General features: G+C 52.9%; 2 protein-coding genes across 22 annotated transcripts in view; one reads left to right on the top strand and one right to left on the bottom strand.

Annotated features, from left to right (window-relative positions):
- GRAMD1B (GRAM domain containing 1B) overlaps positions 1-20,854 on the top strand; it is a 234,556-nt gene that overhangs the window by 211,724 nt on the left and 1,978 nt on the right. For 12 of the 19 annotated variants that reach the window (XM_072729482.1, XM_072729493.1, XM_072729481.1 and 9 more), the window contains 14 exons: positions 143-246; positions 1,018-1,113; positions 2,423-2,503; positions 5,098-5,213; positions 7,367-7,523; positions 8,655-8,844; positions 10,608-10,751; positions 11,720-11,838; positions 11,987-12,129; positions 13,462-13,565; positions 14,188-14,391; positions 15,449-15,539; positions 19,064-19,171; positions 19,418-19,607. In XM_072729482.1, coding sequence (XP_072585583.1) covers positions 143-246; positions 1,018-1,113; positions 2,423-2,503; positions 5,098-5,213; positions 7,367-7,523; positions 8,655-8,844; positions 10,608-10,751; positions 11,720-11,838; positions 11,987-12,129; positions 13,462-13,565; positions 14,188-14,391; positions 15,449-15,539; positions 19,064-19,171; positions 19,418-19,607 — 1,847 coding nt within the window. The remainder of the gene's footprint in view (positions 1-142; positions 247-1,017; positions 1,114-2,422; positions 2,504-5,097; positions 5,214-7,366; positions 7,524-8,654; positions 8,845-10,607; positions 10,752-11,719; positions 11,839-11,986; positions 12,130-13,461; positions 13,566-14,187; positions 14,392-15,448; positions 15,540-19,063; positions 19,172-19,417; positions 19,608-20,854) is intronic. The other 7 variants (XM_072729495.1, XM_072729480.1, XM_025999017.2 and 4 more) reach the window with 1 other exon arrangement.
- Positions 16,513-20,854, bottom strand: part of SCN3B (sodium voltage-gated channel beta subunit 3) — a 36,883-nt gene continuing 32,541 nt past the window's right edge. Inside the window, exons 6-7 of one of the 3 annotated variants that reach the window (XM_072729499.1) lie at positions 18,095-18,235; positions 16,513-16,884 (exon numbers count right to left, since the gene is read on the bottom strand). In XM_072729499.1, coding sequence (XP_072585600.1) covers positions 18,142-18,235 — 94 coding nt within the window. In that variant the 3' untranslated portion in view covers positions 16,513-16,884; positions 18,095-18,141. Of the gene's footprint in view, positions 18,236-20,854 lie in introns of all 3 variants that reach the window. The other 2 variants (XM_072729500.1, XM_072729498.1) reach the window with 2 other exon arrangements.

Raw genomic sequence — 20,854 nt, 5'->3', positions numbered from 1 at the left:
GTTCAAGTGGCTCACCCACCTAGGACATGGTAGGCAGTGGGGCTCCCCCCAGGGCCAGTGGGAGAGATGGCATGCCTGATTTGTAGGTTTGCTAAAGATGCTTTCCTGTCTCTGAGCTCCTCTGTCCCCCATCCTACCGCAGATTACTCATGTGCACTCCAAAGAGACATTCTTCTTCAGGGCCGACTCTACCTCTCTGAAAATTGGATCTGCTTCTACAGCAACATCTTCCGCTGGGAAACTCTGGTAAAGACCTGGGGCTTGCTCGCCGGGCTGTCCCCTTGGCTAGGACTGGGCAAGCTGCTCCCACTCTTCCCTTTTGTTGACTTCCTGCTCTACCCACACCTTTGCATAATTCCTAAAAGCACATTGCCCAAGTCTGGAGGGATAGATCTCCTCTGCCATCTCTTCCCCTGCAGCCCCCCCCCCCGCCCCTGCCCCGTCTTGGGTGTGGAAGAGAGCAAGAGAGCATTTGCTTTTGGCAAATGCAGTGAGTATTCGGCAGGGGTCGCTGCAGAAGGTAGAATGGTTGAGTAAAAGGGGCATTGGCCTTGGCGCCCAGGGTGGTACATTATCTGGGTTCTCCAGCTAGTTAGCAGTGTGTCATTAGGCCAGTCCTTTGTTCTTTCTCTGCCTCCTTATCTTATAAAATAGAATGGGTGACTTTTATGGTTTTATCCAGTGCCATCGTTGTGGGTTTCTGTAAGTGGCGAGCAGTGATGGGGTCTCTGCACAGTAATCGGACTGTGTGGATGTGAAAAGGAAGGCCCCCTGGACATCAGCTGAGCCACTGTTGGGCTGTAGGTGAGGCTCAGCCATCATCTCGCTCTGTGGCCTCTGTGATGTAGGGGCCTAAACCAGATGGTCTCTGGCAGGGGGTCCCTCCCAGGTATAGAGATATGTAGATGAGGTCTGGTTTCCTCTCTCGGAACTGATGCCATGTGAACATCCGTTGCCGACTCAATTAATGTCTCTTCTTGCTTATTATCCATTCTCTGTTCCTCTGGGGGGTACCAGCTGACTGTACGTTTGAAAGACATCTGCTCCATGACTAAAGAAAAAACAGCTCGCCTCATTCCCAATGCCATTCAAGTTTGCACTGACTCAGAAAAGGTAAGTGAGTGGAGTCTAATCTTGGCCCTTCAACCCCCCACTGCCCCAGACCCCCTACTTCTGTATTTCTGTCCTTCAGTGGCCTGAATGTGGGATCCAGGAGGATGGGGAGGGGGAAGGTAAAGTGATACAGACTGCAGGGACCAACTCCATTGGATCAGGGTGTTTCAAGTCTGAGCAGGGGCAAGTACAGAAGGTCTATAGATTCGACTTGGAGCCAGAGCACTTGAACTTGAGTCTCAAGGGTGTGGTGTGTAACGTCTCTCAACATGAGTTTGCTCATGTATAACATGGAGCTAGTCCTTCCTATAACAGACGCTTGAAGTGACATCACAGATTTGAAAACAGTAAATTATGAAGTGCTGTGCAAACATGTAAGTTGTTAGGTATCAGCATAGCTCATTGGAAGGGATGAAGAGTCTGGTAGAAAGTGGATTGTCCATGCCGCCATGGGGGAAATGTGACCCGAGGATCATCTCCCTCTCACCAGAGCCTGGAGACTGACAGCTTTGGGGCTTAGGGGTGGACTAGGTCTCTGCTGAACACAGGTCTACAGAGCCCTTGGACTCGGGCAGTTCAGTGGTGGTAACAACCATAAGATTTGGGCTCAGATAGTCTTCGGTTTGAATTCTGTTGCCGGCGCGGATCAGCTTTGTGATTACAGAAGTCACCTAATCCCACCAGCCTATTTCTCATTAGGTATTAGCAGTTATGTTTATTTTCCAAGGTTTTCATGTGGTTTAAATGAAGCAGCAGCACTCATGAAGCCCTTGGATCGTGTTCAGTAAAATCTGGTTTCCCACCATTTCCTTCCTGCGTGTTATAAAGGGTCCCCACTAATGTGTAAGGCACAGTAAAGAGGAGTCTCTGTGGTGACTGCTGTAAAATCATATCCCAGACAGTCAAGTATTTGTCGAATTAGCAGATGAGAGGCTGAGTGGGGTAGTGGGTTTGTCTTCTCCATCCCAAAGGGCTAGCTCACAGCTCACCGCTTAACCCGGTTGTAGTCAGTGGTGAAGGAAATTGCTTTATGGAGAGGAAACCTCCACAGAGGGAGAAGCACCGTGGAAAGCAGCGGTGAATCCTGCAGGACTTAGTGGCAGTGGGGACCTGGAGGTGCCAGGTACCTGGGCCCCGTGGACCAGTCCCCATCACTAGAGTACCTTGGCATCATGGTCACAGACAACCGAGTCCGTAATATTTGGGGATGAAGTCAGTAGCTTTTCTTAGAAGAACAAAGCGCCCTATCTCCCTCCCTTAGCATGTGAGTCTTACCAGGCACCTCTTGCTGTGTTCTCTTCCGATCTAGCACTTTTTCACTTCGTTTGGGGCCCGGGATAGGACGTATATGATGATGTTCCGACTCTGGCAAAATGCACTCCTTGAAAAGGTAAGTGCTGCCCATCCCTTCCTTGGGCCTCAGGACACACATTGATCTAGAACATTCTTTCCCCTGGGGTGAGGGCCCCATGGAGAGCGTGCTTTCACTGTGACGTGGGCTAGCTCCAGAGCAGCCCACGTGTCCTCAAGGTTCTGGAAGTCCCCAGATGTGCTTTGAATCACGTATTCTCCTCCTGGTGGCGGTGTGTGAACAGCCTATTGCTGCCCTTGTCGACTTTGGGCAGTTTCAGCTCCACCATTCTAAAACATACCAGGGTTTGCTTTCACCAGGTCGGTGAGACCCACGGAGGTGGAAAGGACCGTCAGGAAGGAATCGGTGTTTATACTCGCAGTTTCGTAGCAGCAGAGAGGCAGGTCACAACCTCAGAAACACATGGGAAGTGAAGGCGGCCAGGGTCAGTCAGGAGGCAGAGAGAGCGAGGGGAAACCACGGGCAAGAGCTTTGATTGTATTTTTTTGCAGGAAGGAATGGGCGAGGCAGGGCAAGCAGGCCAGCCAGGTTTAGGATTGGCCAGCTCAAATAATCTCATCAGGCTTCGGGATATAGAGACCGTCTCTGGTTGCCTGTCCCTGGGGTACCTGAGACCGGGTGACGTTGGCCCGGACTGTAAGGATCTGGGAAAGAGGGTGGTTGAGGGTCTAGGCTTTGGATCGGCCGGTTATATATAAAAGGTGCACTTCTGGGTGAGTTGTTTTCTGTCTCCTAGAATTAGCTAATCCCGGGGTGGGCATTTGCTCCCCAGTCCACGAGGCCTCAGATGCCAGTGCATCAGAAATCTAGCAAATAGGATAATAGAGTTTATACAGACACCAATTTGACTTCTCCAGTATCCGAAGGACTGTAAGGGGGCACAGATATTGGCGATATCACAGCTGCATTCCTTAGAGAACTCCCGCTCTGATACTGAGGGATGTTGAGAAACAGCCCCCAAACCAGGAAAAGAAGTGTAATAGAAAAGTTATACGGTTATAATTATATTACATATATATGACACACATGTACATACATACCTTGACTCCAAAACAACCTAAAGTAAATGGAGCAGAATTTATTATTTAGAATTTCTTCTAACCTGAAGGCCTAGAGCCCTGGCACAAATCCAGGTAACTAATTTGAGCTGAGATCTGCAGCCCTGATGAGCCATTAATAGTAGTAAAATGATCATATGCTTGAACCTCCACTGGGAAGTTTGGATCTTGAGTTCACAACCACTGTCATTTCTGAATAAGACAGAGCATCGCCCACATGGTTCGCAGACACTCCCACAAGGTAGATGTCTGCTGATTGTCCTTGTCCCGGTTGTAGGCAGACAAGCCAAGCCAGGTGGATTGGTCAGAGAAGGACACACACAGCAGGGGAATTGTGACAAAGGGGAGGACGTGGTGGGGCAGTGAGGCAGATGTGTGTCCCAGGTGGGGTGAATGGTCTACATAAGGGCCAGCTCTAGGAGGCAGGAGGGCCCGAGGGAAGAGAAGACGATGCCTCCCACTGGCTCGGTGAGGACCAGCACCTGCCGGCTCAGAGGGCACCCTTGACTCTGCCATTTTGGGCACTTCTCAGTCACAAAACCAGAGCCCTGGCTTATGGCATCCTGGCACTGCCTGCTTCCTAAACCACGCCTTGGGAGGATGGGCTCGGAAATTCTCATATCCCTTATCAGATCTATTGATGGGAAACATTCTTGACGTTTGATTTAAAATGCTTCTTTGTGTTTTGATGCCTTCTGGTTTTCTCTAGCTTTTGCCCTCTTTTTCACATACTGGCCGCACCGTCACCTTCTGTTCCTCCTTCCAATTTACAGCTCATGCATGTTCCCACCAGGCATCCCTCTTCCATGTTCTGTTGCCCCTTTCCCAAAAATCCAAACCACAAAAGCTCACTTTTCTCAGGACAGTGCTTTTGGGGAGGGCGTGTAGATACCCTGGGAAATAAGAAACTGGAACTAGTCCATACCACTGTAGGCAAACTGATTCTGTTGGAGAATAAAGAAGGAAGTATTCAGGTAGCCAAGAGAGGGTTGATTGTGATGATCTTTAAGGCCCTTGAAATTCTGAGAACATAGGCTTCTTTCTAAGCCACGGGAACTGTCCCAACTATGGAGTGGCCACTGTTAGTATTGGGAGATTAATGTGGGTCCAGGAGACTGGCTCAAGGCATCAAGTCCAAATCAGAAGCCCTGGGATCACCTTGGCTCCAAGAGTAACATGGATTTATCACGCTCAATGCTTGACCTCATCCGTAGGAGCAAAGATGGATAGTTAACCATCCTTAAGGGGTCAGCTGATCCCATTATGCAAACCTGAGCTGTGGGAACAGGGCCAGGTTCCTGGCTTTGCTGAAAGCCATATTTTTAGGTGAAGGATGGGCGTCTTCACTGTGATCCTGAGAGGAGGGAGGAGGGAGTGGAGGAGGCACTGCTCTCTTCTTAGTTCAGGCAAGGGAGAGTGGAAGCCACTTCCACTGGGCTGGAGAGGTGGAAGGGCTTCTCCTGCCCCCAGGGGAGTCCAGCTCAACTCAGTGCCCCTGGGTAGAGTGAGTTCCCGAGGAAGGAAGGGTCAGAGTCGCTCTGTTGTCCCCTGCAGCCCCTGTGTCCCAAGGAGCTCTGGCACTTTGTCCACCAGTGTTATGGGAATGAATTGGGCCTTACCAGTGACGATGAGGACTACGTGCCCCCTGATGACGACTTCAACACGATGGGGTGAGCAAGACTAAGGGCAGCTGCCCAGGGAGCTTCTCCCAAGAGGGGCTGGGATGGGTGGAGGGGTGACAGCCTCACTGGGGAACCATGTCTAAGTGAGTCCACAAAGGAAGTGAGGGTACCTCTGGGGAGACCCTCCTAGGCAGAAGGAATAGCAAGTGGGTGACTGGGCAGAATGAACAAAGGGCAGGCAGAAAGAGGTGAGGAGGCCAAGGCCACATTCTGAGGACCCTTCGGCCAGTGCAATGATTGGATTTTACTCAGAGTGGGCTGGGAAGCCCTGGGAAGGCTTTTGAGTTGGTAATTGATAAGATCTGACTTAACATTTTAACAGGCTCACTCTGGCTCCTGGATTGAAAATAGATATACCAGGGAGGAACAGGGGCAGACGGGCTAAGAGGCTATTGAATAATTTAGATCGTTTAGATGAGAGGTGAAGGTGGTTTGGGCCAGGAGGGTAGCAGTAGAAATGGCAATAAGCAGTTAGTTGGTGAATACATTTTGAAAGCGGAAGCAGGTATATTTTGAAGGATTTGCTGACAGATTGGAAAAGAACCAAAGATGGCTTTAAGGTTTTCTTGGATTTACCAACCGGAAGGCTGGAGCTGTTCCAAACCGAGATGGACAGTATTATAGACCAGACTTTGGGGGAGGATCAATCAAGTTAGGTTTGAGATGACTGCTGGCCAAGTGGAGATGTCACACAGACATTTTTGTATGTGAGTGTGACATTTACCAAGGAATGCTGGGTTAGGGATATCAATTTGGGAATTATGAGGGGACAGCCATGAGATTAGCTGAAACCATCAAGTGGCTGGATGAACATGGGAAGAAGTTCAAGGCCGGCCTAGGAGCACTCAACAAAAGGAAGAAGCAGCGAAAGAAATTCTGAAAGAACAAGCAGCCAGGTCGGAGGAACACAGGGAGAGCTCGCATCTCGAAGCCAAGAGAAGGAAGCTTTAGGAGAAGGAAGCATCACTGCATCTTGTGCTGTTGATGGGTTGAGAAAGATGGGATCTTGGAGCCATTCTAGCATGTTCGAGGTGGGGAGGTGGGTGGAGGCTCGGTGGTGGTGTGTGGAAGGAATCTTTTTTTTTTTTTTTTAATTAATTTTTATTGGTGTTCAATTTACCAACATACAGAAAAACACCCAGTGCTCATCCCGTCAAGTGTCCACCTCAGTGCCCGTCACCCATTCCCCCCCAACACCCGCCCTCCTCCCCTTCCACCACCCCTAGTTCGTTTCCCCGAGTTAGGAGTCTTTATGTTCTGTCTCCCTTCCTGATATTTCCCAACATTTCTTTTCCCTTCCTTTATATTCCCTTTCACTATTATTTATATTCCCCAAATGAATGAGAACATACACTGTTTGTCCTTCTCCGATTGACTTATTTCACTCAGCATAATACCCTCCAGTTCCATCCACGTTGAAGCAAATGGTGGGTATTTGTCGTTTCTAATGGCTGAGTAATATTCCATTGTATAATCTCTGTGAATATCTGTATGATTATCTTTAGGAGGCCTGTAATGGGTTACTCAGAGCTGTCATGTATCCAGGTGGGGTCAAAGGTAAAGTGTAAGTCAGATGTTGATGACAGGGATGGTTTCTCCCTTGGGAGAGGCCACAGTGACATCCCTGAAGTGTCCCTAGAAGGGCGTTCACCTTTATCTTGGGGAGGATTCCCTTTCAGGTGTCCCAGACAAAGAAGCTCACTAGTTAGGATCCAGAAATTGGGCATTATCACCAAACCACGCTGGTGCAGAGTCTCGTTCTCATCACTGTTTGGGAAATAAAATGTATGCTCAGAGCCCAAGTGTTTCTGTCAGTGGTCCGCTTGGGATGGGCTGAAATGCCAGTGGAAGAAAGATAGTTTAAGACACATAATGGTCATAGTTTGGATAGGGTTAAAGGAGAGTGCATAGAAAAAGTGACTTTGGAGGCAGAAATCGTACATGGGAGGGGAGTGCGAGGTCGGGAGGAGGTTTCAGGAGAGCAGTGTAGCCAGGGGGATGGTGTCCAGAGGAAGGTCATCTACAAAGCAAAGAAGCAAGAAAGCCCATAGTTTGGGATGGATAGAGAGACCTGAGGTCCTTAGAATAGTCGGTGGTCCTGGCCACTGAGGTTAACGGGGATGCGTGGTGTCTTCTCTCAGCTACTGTGAGGAGATCCCTGTGGAAGAAAATGAAGTAAATGACAGCTCATCCAAAAGCAGCATCGAGACCAAGCCAGATGCCAGTCCGCAGCTACCCAAGAAATCCATCACCAACAGCACACTGACCTCCACAGGAAGCAGCGAAGCCCCCGTCTCGGTATGGGCAATTAGACTGTGGCCAGCGTTTCCTAGCTGAGCTAACTCCGCAGGACACTGGCCTGGGGACCGGATAGAAGGGCGGGTGGTTACATTGTGGTCGGCTTAGCCAAGGAGGCATCCTGGAGACGATGGGCTCTCTGTTCTGATGGCGAGGTCCCAGGACCCAGAGTCGGGTTCTCAGTGCCTTGGATGCAAGATTTTGTTTGGCTTCCGAGCCGATGAAAACCATCACACGCTCCATTGTGTGAGCTTTGCTCTTGGTGGACGGCTCCTGATCAGCCCCTCAGTGGGGAACTATCCCAGGTGTTTGGGTTTGTTTGTTTTTTTAAACTGCCTTGATCTGAAGTCAAAATCATATGTGACTCTAGGACTATGGACCTGTTATCTCTTCCCTCATTCAACAATTAGTTTTTGAGTTTCCAGTACATACACTCCCGATTTATTATACTGCTGAGCTAGACTTCACAAAAGACTTCACAAAATGTGTCAAGAAAGGTCTTTGTTCTCTGACACTTGGTTACAGAGGGGATGGAAGGAAGCTTGGTGAAGGAAGTGTCAGGTGTGCGCTGGCAGGTTGAAGAATGGGTGGGCTCCCTGGAAAGGGGAGCCTCATATTCCAGTGGCTTGGGTGGGGGGGTCAGACCACCTGGCCTTAGAATGAAAACATCATTTACCTGGTCCTGATCTCTCCATTTTCCATCTCTGAGGCTATCTTACAAATATAAAGGCTGGTATCTATTTCCTTCTGGGGCTAAGGGGAGAATGAATTAAAAAATGTTTATGAAGCTGTGGAGCGTCTTGGCAGGCGAGTGCTAGTGAGAGGCAGGCTGACATGTAGCATGGTGGGTGAGTAGCTCCAGGAAGGGAGCGGAGACCGAGAGGGCTAACCCTGCTCCCTGCCCAGGCTTCTGTGTGCTCTGTGATGGTGAGCAGGACAAGGAACCTTCTGCTGTGTTCTGTCTTCCATGGCAGAGCTGGGGAAAACACTGGAGCCCACGGCTCCGGCCCAGCTCCTGAGCAGCTATGTTGTGAACGGGAGGGTACCCAAGGCCAGGTCCCTAATCTCCCTTCAGAGAGGAGACCCGAAGCAGGTGGCACCTGTTGGGTGACTGCTCTGTCTCCACCCCAGTTCGACGGCCTGCCCCTGGAGGAGGAGGTGCTGGAGGGCGATGGGTCGCTGGAGAAGGAGCTTGCCATTGACAACATCATTGGAGAGAAGATTGAGATCGTCGCGCCTGTGACCTCCCCTTCGCTGGACTTCAATGACAATGAGGACATTCCCACTGAGCTTAGTGACTCTTCTGACACCCACGATGAAGGTGGGCGTTTGAAACTGGGTGTGCGGGGCGGCCTTGCCTCTCTCCATTTTGAAGGCCAACAGGATGTCCCTGTAGGGAGGCTGGAGCCAGTCTCTGGATTTCTGGTGGAAGGGTGGGTTTATTTGTCATTGGCAGACACACATTTTTCCAGATAGTCCCCGCAGGATCCTTATCATCCCATACTTGTCTGTCTTTACTCGATGGATCACTTTATCCTGCCACCCAGTCTCGTCGCTAAATGTACCTGCCTGTTGGTCCCGGCTCTGTTCCTCGTGGAGATGCAAGGCAAGGCAGTGTTCATATGCCACAGGAAAGTGCCAGTCAGCTGTTTCCCAGGAATAATGCGATTTTAATAGAAGCTCGCTTCAGTGACTCCAGTGTTGGGTTTTCAGACCACCAGGCTGCAAGAAAAGGTCTTGCTGGGTCACTTGGACTCTGCAATCTGCCCTTCTCTCTCATATTTCTAGGTAGCGTATCTTACTTCACTCCTGCATCGGGTTAGCTTCTAGGACCTTGGGAATGTGCTGCCTCTGGCATTCCGGGGCCGAGAGGCCTTGTTGTCGGTATTCATGAAATGGGTTGATCCAGTGACTTGATGGAAGGCTAGGACCAGTGCCTGTATGTAGATGGTGCTCATTGAAACATCTGTGGACAGTTTCTCCTGTGGTCCCCTGGAAAGTCTTCCCCACTCCCATCTAGGACGCAGGGCCAGTGCAAAGGATTGCACAGATTGGGTACTGCACAACAACAGGGGTACCATTCACTTAGACGTGACTGTCCCCCCACTGTGCTCACATAGTGTTTATCCTGTACAGTTACCAGCCCCCTACAATGTTTCTGAGCCACAGGGGTTCCAGGAATGTCAGCATCTTGCCTGAGACCACATGCCAGCCTCCGTAGGTGGAGTAATTAGGGCTATGGGGTGCCGAGGGCTTGGGAGGAGTGCCGGGACTTTAGCAGCACACAGGCACGTTCTCTGAGAGCAGGTAGAAACCTGAGAAAAGTGACAGGCATTGAAATCTTGGGGGAAACAGGCTGCCTTAGAGAAGAGGAGCAGACCTTGTGTGGTTAGATCACGGCTCTACAGTCCAGCCCAGCCTTAGAAGCTTTTATTTTATTTTTTAAAAATTTTTAAAGATTTTATTTATACATTTGACAGAGGGAACACATACAAGCATGGGGAGTGGCAGGCAGAAGGAGAGGGAGAAGCAGGTCTCCTTCTGAGCAGGGAGACCGACACAGGGCTGGATCCCAGGACCCTGAGAGCATGACCTGAGCCGAAGGCAGAGGCTTGACCCACTGAGCCACCTAGGCGCCCCAGAAGCTTTTTTTATATGAAGAGGTAGTTACAGATGAACCCGTGTCCCTTTGATGCACCTGTGCCGAGGTTGCAATGCCGTGTGTTGTCAGTTGTGCTTAACTTACGGGCTCTGGATAACAGAAGTGTCTGGGTGCAGGGAAGCTCAGGAAATAATCCTTTATTGAAATTTTAGTCTAAGATCAGCTTAATTAGGAAGGCTTGAAAATGTAAAAGCAAATAGTATGTTCCCATAGTCTCTGGAAAGGAGAGATGAAGAGAACGCCAGTGAGTTGTGTGCACATCAGCGACAGAGGACTTGGACACATGCACAGTCACGAGCCACTACCCACTCTGGCCGCCCTTGACCCTTGGTGGCCGGTGCTGCATAAGTGCTCTGGGGGTGTCCTTGGGGCCACCCGCCTCTCTGCCCCCACTCTCTACTTCCTCGTCCTCTTCTGTGCAGGGGAGGTCCAGGCCTTCTATGAGGACCTGAGTGGCCGGCAGTACGTGAATGAGGTCTTCAACTTCAGCGTGGACAAGCTCTACGACCTGCTGTTCACCGACTCGCCCTTCCAGCGGGACTTCATGGAGCAGCGGCGCTTCTCCGGTCAGTTTTTCCAGGGCCAGCACCTCCTGTCCCTTCCCTTTCAGGCCACCCTTTTTCCTCTTCTCGCCAAGTCCCCCCCCACCCCCACCCCCCATGGCCCTGGGACTCCCTCTTTCCAGCCCCGTGCCAGGGCCCTGCTCAGTACTCCTTCCCCCAGGGCTCAGCCTTATGCTCGCCCACTGTGCACCAGGCCCCAAAGGCTCACCAACGAGTCGCCCTCCCAGGACTCACCGTGTAGCAAAGAGTAGCCTCAAACCCTTACTGCTCAGCCCCCATGGCCTCCCGAGCGCATTACATCATCTTGTGTAACCCGGATCTGCTGGATGTGCGAGCATTGCGGGCCTCGGGGTACCCATGAAGCCAGAACTCTGGCCTTTCTTACTTGCCCAGGGCCGTGCACCTCTGTAGGGCCCGAGCCAGGACTCCCATCCAGGACTCTGCACGGCCCTCCTCGTACCTGCGTGCCCCTGTCTCCTCCCCTTGCCCTGGCTCTGCCCCACGCACGGACTGAGGCTCTGGCCTAGCAGAGCCGCTGGGCATCCGACGCTGTGCAAGGGCATTTGACATCAGCGTCGCCCTCTGTCAGGAGGAGAGGGCAGGCTGAGGGCACCGGGAGGGCAGGCCTCAGGGGAGAGGGCTTGTTCCCAAGGATCCCGGGCCCTCGTCACAGTGACTCCAGTGTTGCCAGCACCCCCGCAGGTGGCCCCGAGACCGCCTGTCCCAGCCCCGGGAACAATCAGCATTCTGGAGGCCTGTGTAGAATTTCGGCAATGCCACAATGAGCCTCTTTCTGCTTTCACTCCCTGCGCCTCCCACCCTCCTCCCTGGGCCCTCGGGCTCCCATTTGCTTCCTTTTGGGGGCCAGGCGGCAATCGGTACAGTCAAGAGTTCACTTGGAGGGGAGATTCAGACGTGGCCAGGGCATGCCTCTTTCCCTCCCTCATTCCGGGGCTCTTCCCCACCCTCAGATATCATCTTCCATCCATGGAAGAAGGAAGAGAATGGAAACCAGAGCCGAGTGATCCTCTACACCATCACCCTTACCAACCCTCTGGCCCCTAAAACTGCCACTGTCAGGGAGACGCAGGTGAGTCAAGGGCAGGGGCCTGGACGAGTGGCAGGAGCGTCGGGGCCCTGCACGCACATGGCGGGGGAGCGTGGGGAGTGGAGCGAGGGTGGTGCCTTTCCTGTCCTGCTTCTCTTGTGTTTTGTGCCACGGACCCTTCTCCCCACAGACCATGTACAAGGCGAGCCAAGAGAGTGAATGTTACGTGATAGACGCCGAGGTCCTCACGCACGACGTGCCCTACCACGACTACTTCTACACCATCAACCGCTACACTCTCACCCGCGTGGCTCGGAACAAGAGTCGACTCAGGTGTGGCATCAGGGCTGCGTGGGTTCCCAGGGTGTTCCTGGTGGGCGTGGGTGTCCTTGCTCATGGGGTCGCAATAGAACGGGGGGTTTGGTGAAAGGCTACAGAGAGGCCTGTCGGGAATCAAGAAGCTCTGAACCACCTACGTCTCAGAAAGGCCTGCATTATTCTCATCGTATTCTTTATTTTTTTTTTCGTATTCTTTAATATATATATATATATATATATTTTTTTAATTTATTTATTTAGTTTTGGTGCCTGTGCTGGTCTCTGACTATCTACGCTTCCCTCACTCCCTCCTTCCTCCCTTCACTTCCCTCCCTCCCCTCTCCTCCCTCTTGCCTCCACCATCCTTCCCCGCACAGGGTCTGGGCTTCTCACTTCCAGCTTCTTTGGAGAGTCTCCTGATTAGACCAGTTCTAATTTCTGTCCAGTTCACGCAGAACTCCCATGAACGCTTGCTGGGCAGAGTGGGGGTGAGGTGACTCAGAAGCATTTGCATGCCCAGGTCAGGCCCTGCTGTCCCCAAGGAGACACACCCCCGGGGAGAGGGCCAGGCAGCCTTCAAAAGGGGAGCATACCCTGGGAGCAGCCGTGACACAGGAAGAGGGGATGCAGCGTGGGCAGCAGAGGGACCTGTGACTGGGAGAGGGAATGCCTGGAAAAAAGCAAGAGCTGGCAAGGTCTCGGTGGTGCGGAGAGGCAGGAGCCAGGGCCGGCAGCCAGTCACTCTCCTAAAGGTCGGAGTGACAGAGCCTTAGAGCCTGGTTGGGACTTGTAAGTCTCTGCAGAAGAGACGAAGGACCCCCGTGGCTGGCCGGCCGCTTGGCACCATCCGGAGAAGGTGGCGTGGCCTCATGAAAGAACTGTGGGTCTGGAGTCAGGAACCCTGTTTGTTAGCCCCTCTCTGGTCTGGACTGTTCTAGAACTCCCATTTTCTCACTTATAAAGTGAGGCTCAGAGGCGCCTGCGGGGCTCAGTGGTTTAGTGCCTGCCTTCGGCATGACCCTGGGGTCCCGGGATCGAGTCCCACTTCAGGCTCCCTGCAAGGAGCCTGCTTCTCCCTCTGTCTGTGTCTCTGACTCTCTGTGTGTCTCTCATGAATAAGTAAATAAAATCTTTTTTGAAAATAATAAAATAAGGATCAACCCGCTGATTCCGCTGGCCTCTGAAGGTGGCCGGGGGAGATCGGCTGGCCTAGCAGCTGTGGCGTGAAGGGGCTTCTCACCTCGCCAAGTGCAGCACTGATGTGATGCTGCTTTGCACTTAAACCCCTTTCCCAGCAGCGGAGGGTCTGCCGGGGAAAGGCTGACCCGTGCCTGGCTTGTCCTGCAGGGTCTCCACGGAGCTGCGCTATCGAAAACAGCCCTGGGGCTTAGTGAAAACGTTCATCGAGAAGAACTTCTGGAGTGGGCTGGAGGACTACTTCCGCCACCTCGGTGAGGAAGGGCTGAGCCATTGGCACTGGTTGAACTGCAGACCCCGGCTCAGCTGCTCAGCGGCTGCCGTTCAGGGGAGTGGGAAGCACAGAAGTGGGGGTCAGATCGAGATGGTGGGGGGTGTCACGGGCTCCCTACGGCGGCCCCAGGAATGGATACAGAATTTGGCATGTCTGTGGAACTATGTGTTTTCCAAGAGGCTTTGCATGTAACTACTATGGGACCTGTGACCTCCCCCCCCCATATGATGTCACATCTCGTCACACCGGTGGTAATACACTTATGGAAAGGAAGAGCCTGTGAATGCATCCATTTGGGAATGTGATGTGCCCCAAACTGTCTATGTGAGGTGCAGATGTTGGGAACCTGTGTCTCTGTACAATGTTGAGCAGCCCAGGAGAGGGGTTTGGGTGGGGCTGCATCCCAGTGGATCCCAGTGGTACTTCCTGAGGCTTGTGGCCGTCCCTTAGGGGCCCGTGTTCTCCCAGGCAGCATCCCAGCGCACAGTGTGGGAAGACGGTTCTCTTATTAGAGAGGGCTGAGCTCTAGGAGTAAACAGTTGTTTCCAGAGGCCAGTGCGCCAAGCTGGAGGTAGAGACGGATGGCCTTTTATCTCATGCAGAGAGTGAGCTGACCAAAACGGAGAGCACCTACCTGGCTGAGATGCACAGACAGTCCCCCAAAGAGAAGACCAGCAAGGCCCCGACGGTACGGAGGAGGAAGCGTCCCCATGCCCACCTGCGGGTGCCGCACCTGGAAGAGGTGATGAGCCCTGTCACCACACCCACTGATGAAGATGTGGGCCACAGGATCAAACACGTGGCAGGTGTGTGCCAGCTGGGAATGGACGGCATGGCTTAGGGCCCCGGGCTAGAGCTGCGTGCCCGTGCAAAGACACACATACGCTCTCCTCTCGCATCTTTGGGTATAGATCGGATATAGTTTGCACCTAACTCCTTATGCAGCCTCCCGATTCTCCACCTAGTTCGCTTTGCCCTTTACTAAAGGGACTCAAGTTCCTCAGTGTCTGCTGAACAGAAGTTCCCAGGTCCGTCCTGATGGACTCAAATGAGCAGCTTCCAAGTTTTTGGCAAATGCACCAGGGAGCAACCACAGCTCAGGCCAGAGATGACCTCCCAACACAAATGTCAGGGAGTCCGAGGCAGCCCCTCTCACCTAGCCCCCACAGGCCCACCCAGGACCTGCCATCGCAGGCAAAGGACTCCCTTGACAGGTCTTCTTCTTCGCATCCAACCATGCACAACCTCGTGTCTTCATTCAGACATGGTGACCTGTAGCCATAAGAGGCCTCAAAAAACCACTGATCCAGTATTTTTCAGGCCATGATTTGCACACCCTGGTGTTCCTTGGGAGGGGCACAGGAGAGGAGGGTGCCAGCCTTCTGGGTCTAACCCCGTCAGCCTCAACCAGAACACTCCCTTACGTATTGGATTTCTGACTAGCATGGTGTGTGTGAATAAACCGACTCTCCGAGAGGAGTTGAGACTCATCAGCACCACGTCACTGGTTATGGGTGACGCTGAGCTGAAGGCTGACTCTGATCCCAGCCCCTGTGTGGTTGCGTGTGCCACAGCTCCACTGCAGAGCCCTTTGTCCTGCCCTGGCATGTCCTGGCCTCATAAGGCCATCGAGTTTCCAGTTGGTTTGGACCTGAATGTCCACGTTGCCTGACCCAGCCCACGACCTTGCCCTTGGGGAGCTTACCATGTACTTTCGGAGGGCTGGGTGGATCTATCATCTCGTGGTCATGACAGCATCGTGGACAGTTCAGTCATTCCCTGTGGTTCTGTGCATGACGGCTGTCCCAGCAGCCCGTGGGCTCCTGAGCCAGCATGGTCAAGGCCTCTTTGTTCTCCCTGCAGGTTCCACGCAGACACGGCATATCCCCGAGGACACCCCTAACGGTTTCCACCTGCAGAGCGTGTCCAAGCTGCTGCTGATTATCAGCTGTGTGTAAGGGATCCCAGCTCTCCTCCCCGGCCCCACCACCTGCCCTCCCCGCCTGCTGGCTCCTCAGGCGAATGAGCGCCCCTCACTGTGACCTCGGCCTTTCTTTGTCCTCTAGCCTTCTCTCCTCAGGCCACTTGCTCTGTCCATCATTCCTTGCTTCTTTGCTGCTTTTTCTCCATTTTATTAAGCATTTGCTGTAAGCTAGGCCTTCCGGATGGAGAACAGAATGTTGTATGTGGAACCCATGCCCGTAGGAACTTACTTTCAAGTGATTAAGACAGACAGGAAATTTAGAATTACTATCCCTTGGGAGAGATGCTAACAGAGACTCTACATAGTATCGTAGAAGCCCATTCATTCATGTGAGGGATGTCCTGAGTATCTGCTGTGTGCTGGGTGCGGGGACCGGGCACTCATGGGCTCGCACTTTGGCACGAGAGTCAGACAAAATCAATGACTACGGTCCAGGGTAGTATATGCTTATATTAATGTAAATAATTTATAGTATCGCTGTCATGCTATAAAACAGGAGACTCAGTACCGTTCACAGAAGGATGCCGGGCAGGGAGAGAGGATGTGGGAAGAAATGCACGTGGCCCGTGGAGAGCACAGCTGTGTGCAGCGTACGCCCATAGCCCGCCCTGGACGCCCCTGAACCGCTGGGAGCAGTTCAGGGGGTCCTGGGATGGCCGAGTACAAACAACTCAGCTGCCCAGTTCAGCCTGCTGCTGGGCACCCCTGCCTTTCCTGGAGTTGGGGGTGTGCCGTGAGCATGTGGGTGCGCAGGCGGGTGAGGGGTGTGGGAGCTGCCCAGATGCGGGCCCTGCCAGCTGTGCACCGGGCACTAGCCTGTGTCTGCTGCTTCTGTGGCACCCCCTCCCACTCCTCCAGGCCCCCACTTAACTCGTTTTCAGAGAGGCAGAAGCAGAGGCACCCCCCGAGACCTACCAGGAAGCCCTGGAGTGATGTGATTGGCTTTGTTTTTTGTTTTGTTTTTTTTTTTTTTAAGTCACTGACAGCCACGGGGGGAAGCCTAGAGAAGGTAGGGCTGGAGGCAAGCAGGCTGTTGGAGTAAGTGGCAGAGATGTAGGTGAGCGTGACTGCCGAGCCGGGGAGGGGGCTGGGGCCCAGAGGTCCGGCAAGGCGAAGACCCATGGCCCGTCTGATTGGGTAGCCGGAGAAGAGCGCCCGGAGACCGTGGTGTCATTAATTGATACCTGGAACGGGGTGCAGAGCTGTCAGAGAAGATTGGGCTCTGGGTGTGTCTTGAGTTGCCGTAGGTGATCCAGGTGGAGGGGCCAGGTCTTGAGTTGCCGTAGGTGATCCAGGTGGAGGGGCTGACGTGCACCTGCAGGGAGGCAGAGAAGCAGAGCTTGCCGATGCTGACTTAGCAGCAACCTGGCAGCCACGGGTGAGAACGAGACCATCCCAGGGCAGCGCCGAGCGTCAGAAGCAAAGGGGGCCACAGACAAGGGGTGGGCACCACGGAAAGTAGGGGGGCCCATGAGGATCGTGAGGAGGGCTCTCTCTTCTCACCCTACTGAGTATGTAACAAAAAAGCAGGTGTAGATTCTTCGGCGTGTGGCCTAAGGAGCCGGGGCATTTTTACAAAGTAGAACGCCAAGGCAGCTGTGCAGCCAGGAAGATTTCATGTTTAGCACCCTCCATCTGGGGGACTGTGGTTCTGTTAAGTCTCTCCTGTTGGGTTTGGTAGATAGAAAACTTGAACTTCAGGTGAGTTCTCTGAGCTTTGTCTGCACGTCGGCGTACTCACAAATGGTGAGCGTGGCATCAGCGAGCATGGGCGCTATGTTAGGTTAACAATCGGGCCTCCTCACTCAACACTTAGAGTGCCCGGCAGTGGGTCTGCAGACAGTGTGCATGTGGAAGGGAGACCCGAGCCACCAGTCCCCTGCCCTGAGGCCACTCTGCCCTCCCTCCTTGGTTGTCTGGTTCTCTGCGTAGACCTACCACAGGGCCTTGCCTCACACAGCATGCAGGGGCGTCCCTGGACCTGCACGGAGTGCAGGCGGGATTGTGCACACAGACCCGGGTGCGGGGGCTGAGACTGTGCGCCTCCCGTGCTCCGGAGGTGGACGTCCGGGTCCTCGGGCACGTGCTGGCACACCTGAAGTCGGCATCGTGGCAAGTCAGCATGAAATTTAGAGGTTGTTCTGGAAAAGTCTCAGAGCCCTGAGAACACTGCTGGGGTCGGGGATTGGCAGCTGCCAACTCCAGGAGCACTACCCTCCCAAGGGCTGGAAGCAGAAGACCCCAGTAACACACATGCGTGCACCCCCCCACCCCCCACACACACACGCTTTGAAAGGTCAAAGGCGTAGTATGAGATCTTCTTGTTAAAGAAGATCTTCTTGTTGATCTTGTCTTTTTCAATCGTTTGTTCTGCCCTCTTGTGGGTGCGTGTGTCCCTACGTGTGCCCGGTGCCACCGCCTCCAATGGTAAAGCCCCCTGGAGGGCCTCCTGTGTGTGTGCAGGGCACTTCCATCTGCTCCCCCAGCCCACACGTGTCGCAGCCCCAGCAGGGCAGGGACCATACCCGCGGAGGAAGGGGCTTCAGAGGAGCCAGGGGAACTTCATCAGAAGTTAGGAACCTTGAAGCAGTGAGCCAGGATTGTACCCAGGTCCGTGCGTCGCTGCTAGATCCCCTTGCTCCCCGAGTCTTCGCCTTATGGCAGCCCTGGAGGCCCAGAGAAGAAGAGAAGGTCCCCAGTCTCTCGGCTCCCTCTCTCTGACCCGTTCTGGCCCAGCCCGGGGAACCTCACGAGCCCTGCGGGTCTGGGCAGGTGCAAAGGGGAGATGGTGCGTTAGGGCATCCCGCTGACACCTGTCAGGCGGATCAAGCAGGTGGCCGACGACTCCGCCCTTGTGCCTCCGGGTGGCCGGGCAGGAGGACTGGCCTCCGTGTGTCACCCTTGAAATACTACGATCTGTTCGCAGCTGCTGTCTCTTGCTCCTTGCTTGCTGGGCCTCCCTGTCCGTCCGTGTGTCCTCGCTTGCGGTATTTCTTCCCCCCCACTCGCTTGCTCTCTGGCTTGGTTGCAGTGCCGCCCTCCCCGTCCCCACACCGGCCCGTTCTAACCTCTGCCTCCTCCCCATTTTTCCTCCTTGCTCTCCCATTAGGATCTGTTTCAGGTACTGGCTCTCTGATTGCTCCGTTTGTCCTACATCTCTTTTCCTCTCCATCTCCCCTCTTCCCCCCGCACCCAGGGTCTGGGTGGCTCTTGTGCGCCTCTCCTTCCCGATGCCTTCACCCACACGCCCCTCCGTGGCTCTCCTGCTGTGTCCCGGCCCCTGCAGAGGAGAGCACTGCTCTCTCCCCCTCTCCCCCTAGCAGCATCCTTCTCACTCACTCACTCACTCACTCACTGTCATGCTTCAGGTGACCAGTGGTCAAGGACAGCAGCTGCCTCTGGGGTGGGGGGCATCCGTGGCTTCTAGAGGGAGTGTGCATTCTCAGATGATATCTCATGCCCATTGCTTTTGTCTCCCTTTGTCTCCTTCACAGTCTGGTGCTGCTGGTCATCCTTAACATGATGCTCTTCTACAAACTCTGGATGTTGGAATACACCACCCAGACCCTCACTGCCTGGCAGGGTCTGAGGCTCCAAGAAAGGTAACCCTCACCTCTTCCCTTTGCCACGACCTCCACTGCACCCAGTAGTAGGACCCAGTTCCTTCCACCCATTTCCCGAGGGACGGCCCTGCTGCCCTTGGCCAGTGGGTAACCCTTGGGGATGAGTCCATAGGCAAGCTATGACAACGGCGCCTGTAGCTTTAGTCTGCTTCTGACCTGGGGTGCAGGGGGACCAGGGGCATTGAACAGAGGACAAAGCAGTCTGATGTGCTCTCTGTCCTTCAGGGGTCTGGGAGCACAGGACAGTCCACTGAGCATAACTCCAGCTGCCGGGGTACCCCTCCTTCTGCCCCACAGGTTACCCCAGTCTCAGACAGAATGGGCCCAGCTCTTGGAATCCCAACAAAAGTACCATGATACAGAGCTCCAGAAATGGAGGGAGATAATCAAATCCTCGGTGATGCTTCTTGACCAGGTGAGACGTCCCCACCTTCTTTCCTGGCCCTCATCTTCTGGAGATGGAGCTCCGTCCCTGTGCTCTGGGAAGGATCTCCCATCAGCATCCCCGTCACCACCCACCAGACTTCACCTCTCATTCATTCTTCCCCCGAGCCACCCATTGTTCTAATTTTAAAGCCACCCCGGAATGGGTTGTGGGAAACACAGGTGTACTCCCCCAAACAACAACAATGAAATTTGCGGCAGGAAAGCTGTAGGTTAGATGGAAGGACTGTTTTTTTTTTTTTTCCTGATAGGCATTTAAAGAGAGAATCTCCTTTCACAGAGATTTGTCTTTCCAGAGGGTGTATTTTGCGAGTTCCTTTTGATAACATGCCACCCCCTGTCCCTGCCCTCAACACACACACCCCAACACACAACCCTCAACACATCATTCTTCCTCAGAGGCTGCATGGATAGTCTGAGAAGATGGTGGTTGTACTGTGTCAGCTTTTCATAACATCTTCTGGTGCAGGTCCCTGTATTCCTTCCGATAACCAGATTCATCTATTTAAGAAAATTATTTGGGAGCAAAATCAATAATAACTTTAGTTTCACCAAAGGAGGGAGCTTCTCTTCCTTCCCTCAGAGGAAGTTAGCATCTTATACAAAACTCCCATGGAGTTGCCAGGACAGCAAGAAGCTACCTTTGCTCTATAAGAAAACTAGGAAGATAGGAGGTGAAGGATTTGTCCTTGTTCCATTAAAATTTCCATTCCAAAGGAGTTCCTTATGTTTGCTGGTCAACCCAACTTGAGCTGGAATCCCAACCTTGCCACTGGCTAGTTTTGTGAACTTGAGCGAAAGATTTAATATTAGTGACCTAGTTTCTTCATTTATAAAATGGGGATTACAATTGTAACTTCACGAAATTGCTGTCAGGATTTGAGGGCACAGGGGAGGCACTCATTAATGTTAAATCTTACTTCCCCTTTGTAGCGTGGTCTTAGCTTTCAATTAAGGAGAGAGGTTTTAATGTGGCTACCAGGATCCAATTTACTGTTTTAGAATATTCTATTTGGTTTTGGAGTTGTGGATTTTTTTTTTTTTTAACGAAAGGGGTAAATGGCATAGCAGGGGGTTTAGAAAGCCCTGTTGTATCAAGAAGACTTGATGGAATTAAAGATATGCCTAGGAGAAGGAAGGATGGGGACGAGGAGAAACAGGATAGTCTTCAGACATGGAGGTCCAGCAGGTAGAAAGATAAATTGATTGCTTGTGAGA

This window comes from Vulpes vulpes, chromosome 12, assembly GCF_048418805.1.
Source record: "Vulpes vulpes isolate BD-2025 chromosome 12, VulVul3, whole genome shotgun sequence".
In the NCBI taxonomy this organism is placed as follows: Eukaryota; Metazoa; Chordata; class Mammalia; order Carnivora; family Canidae; genus Vulpes; species Vulpes vulpes.
The sequence above is the reverse complement of the archived record's forward strand: the minus strand, read 5'-3'. Positions and strand labels throughout refer to the sequence as shown.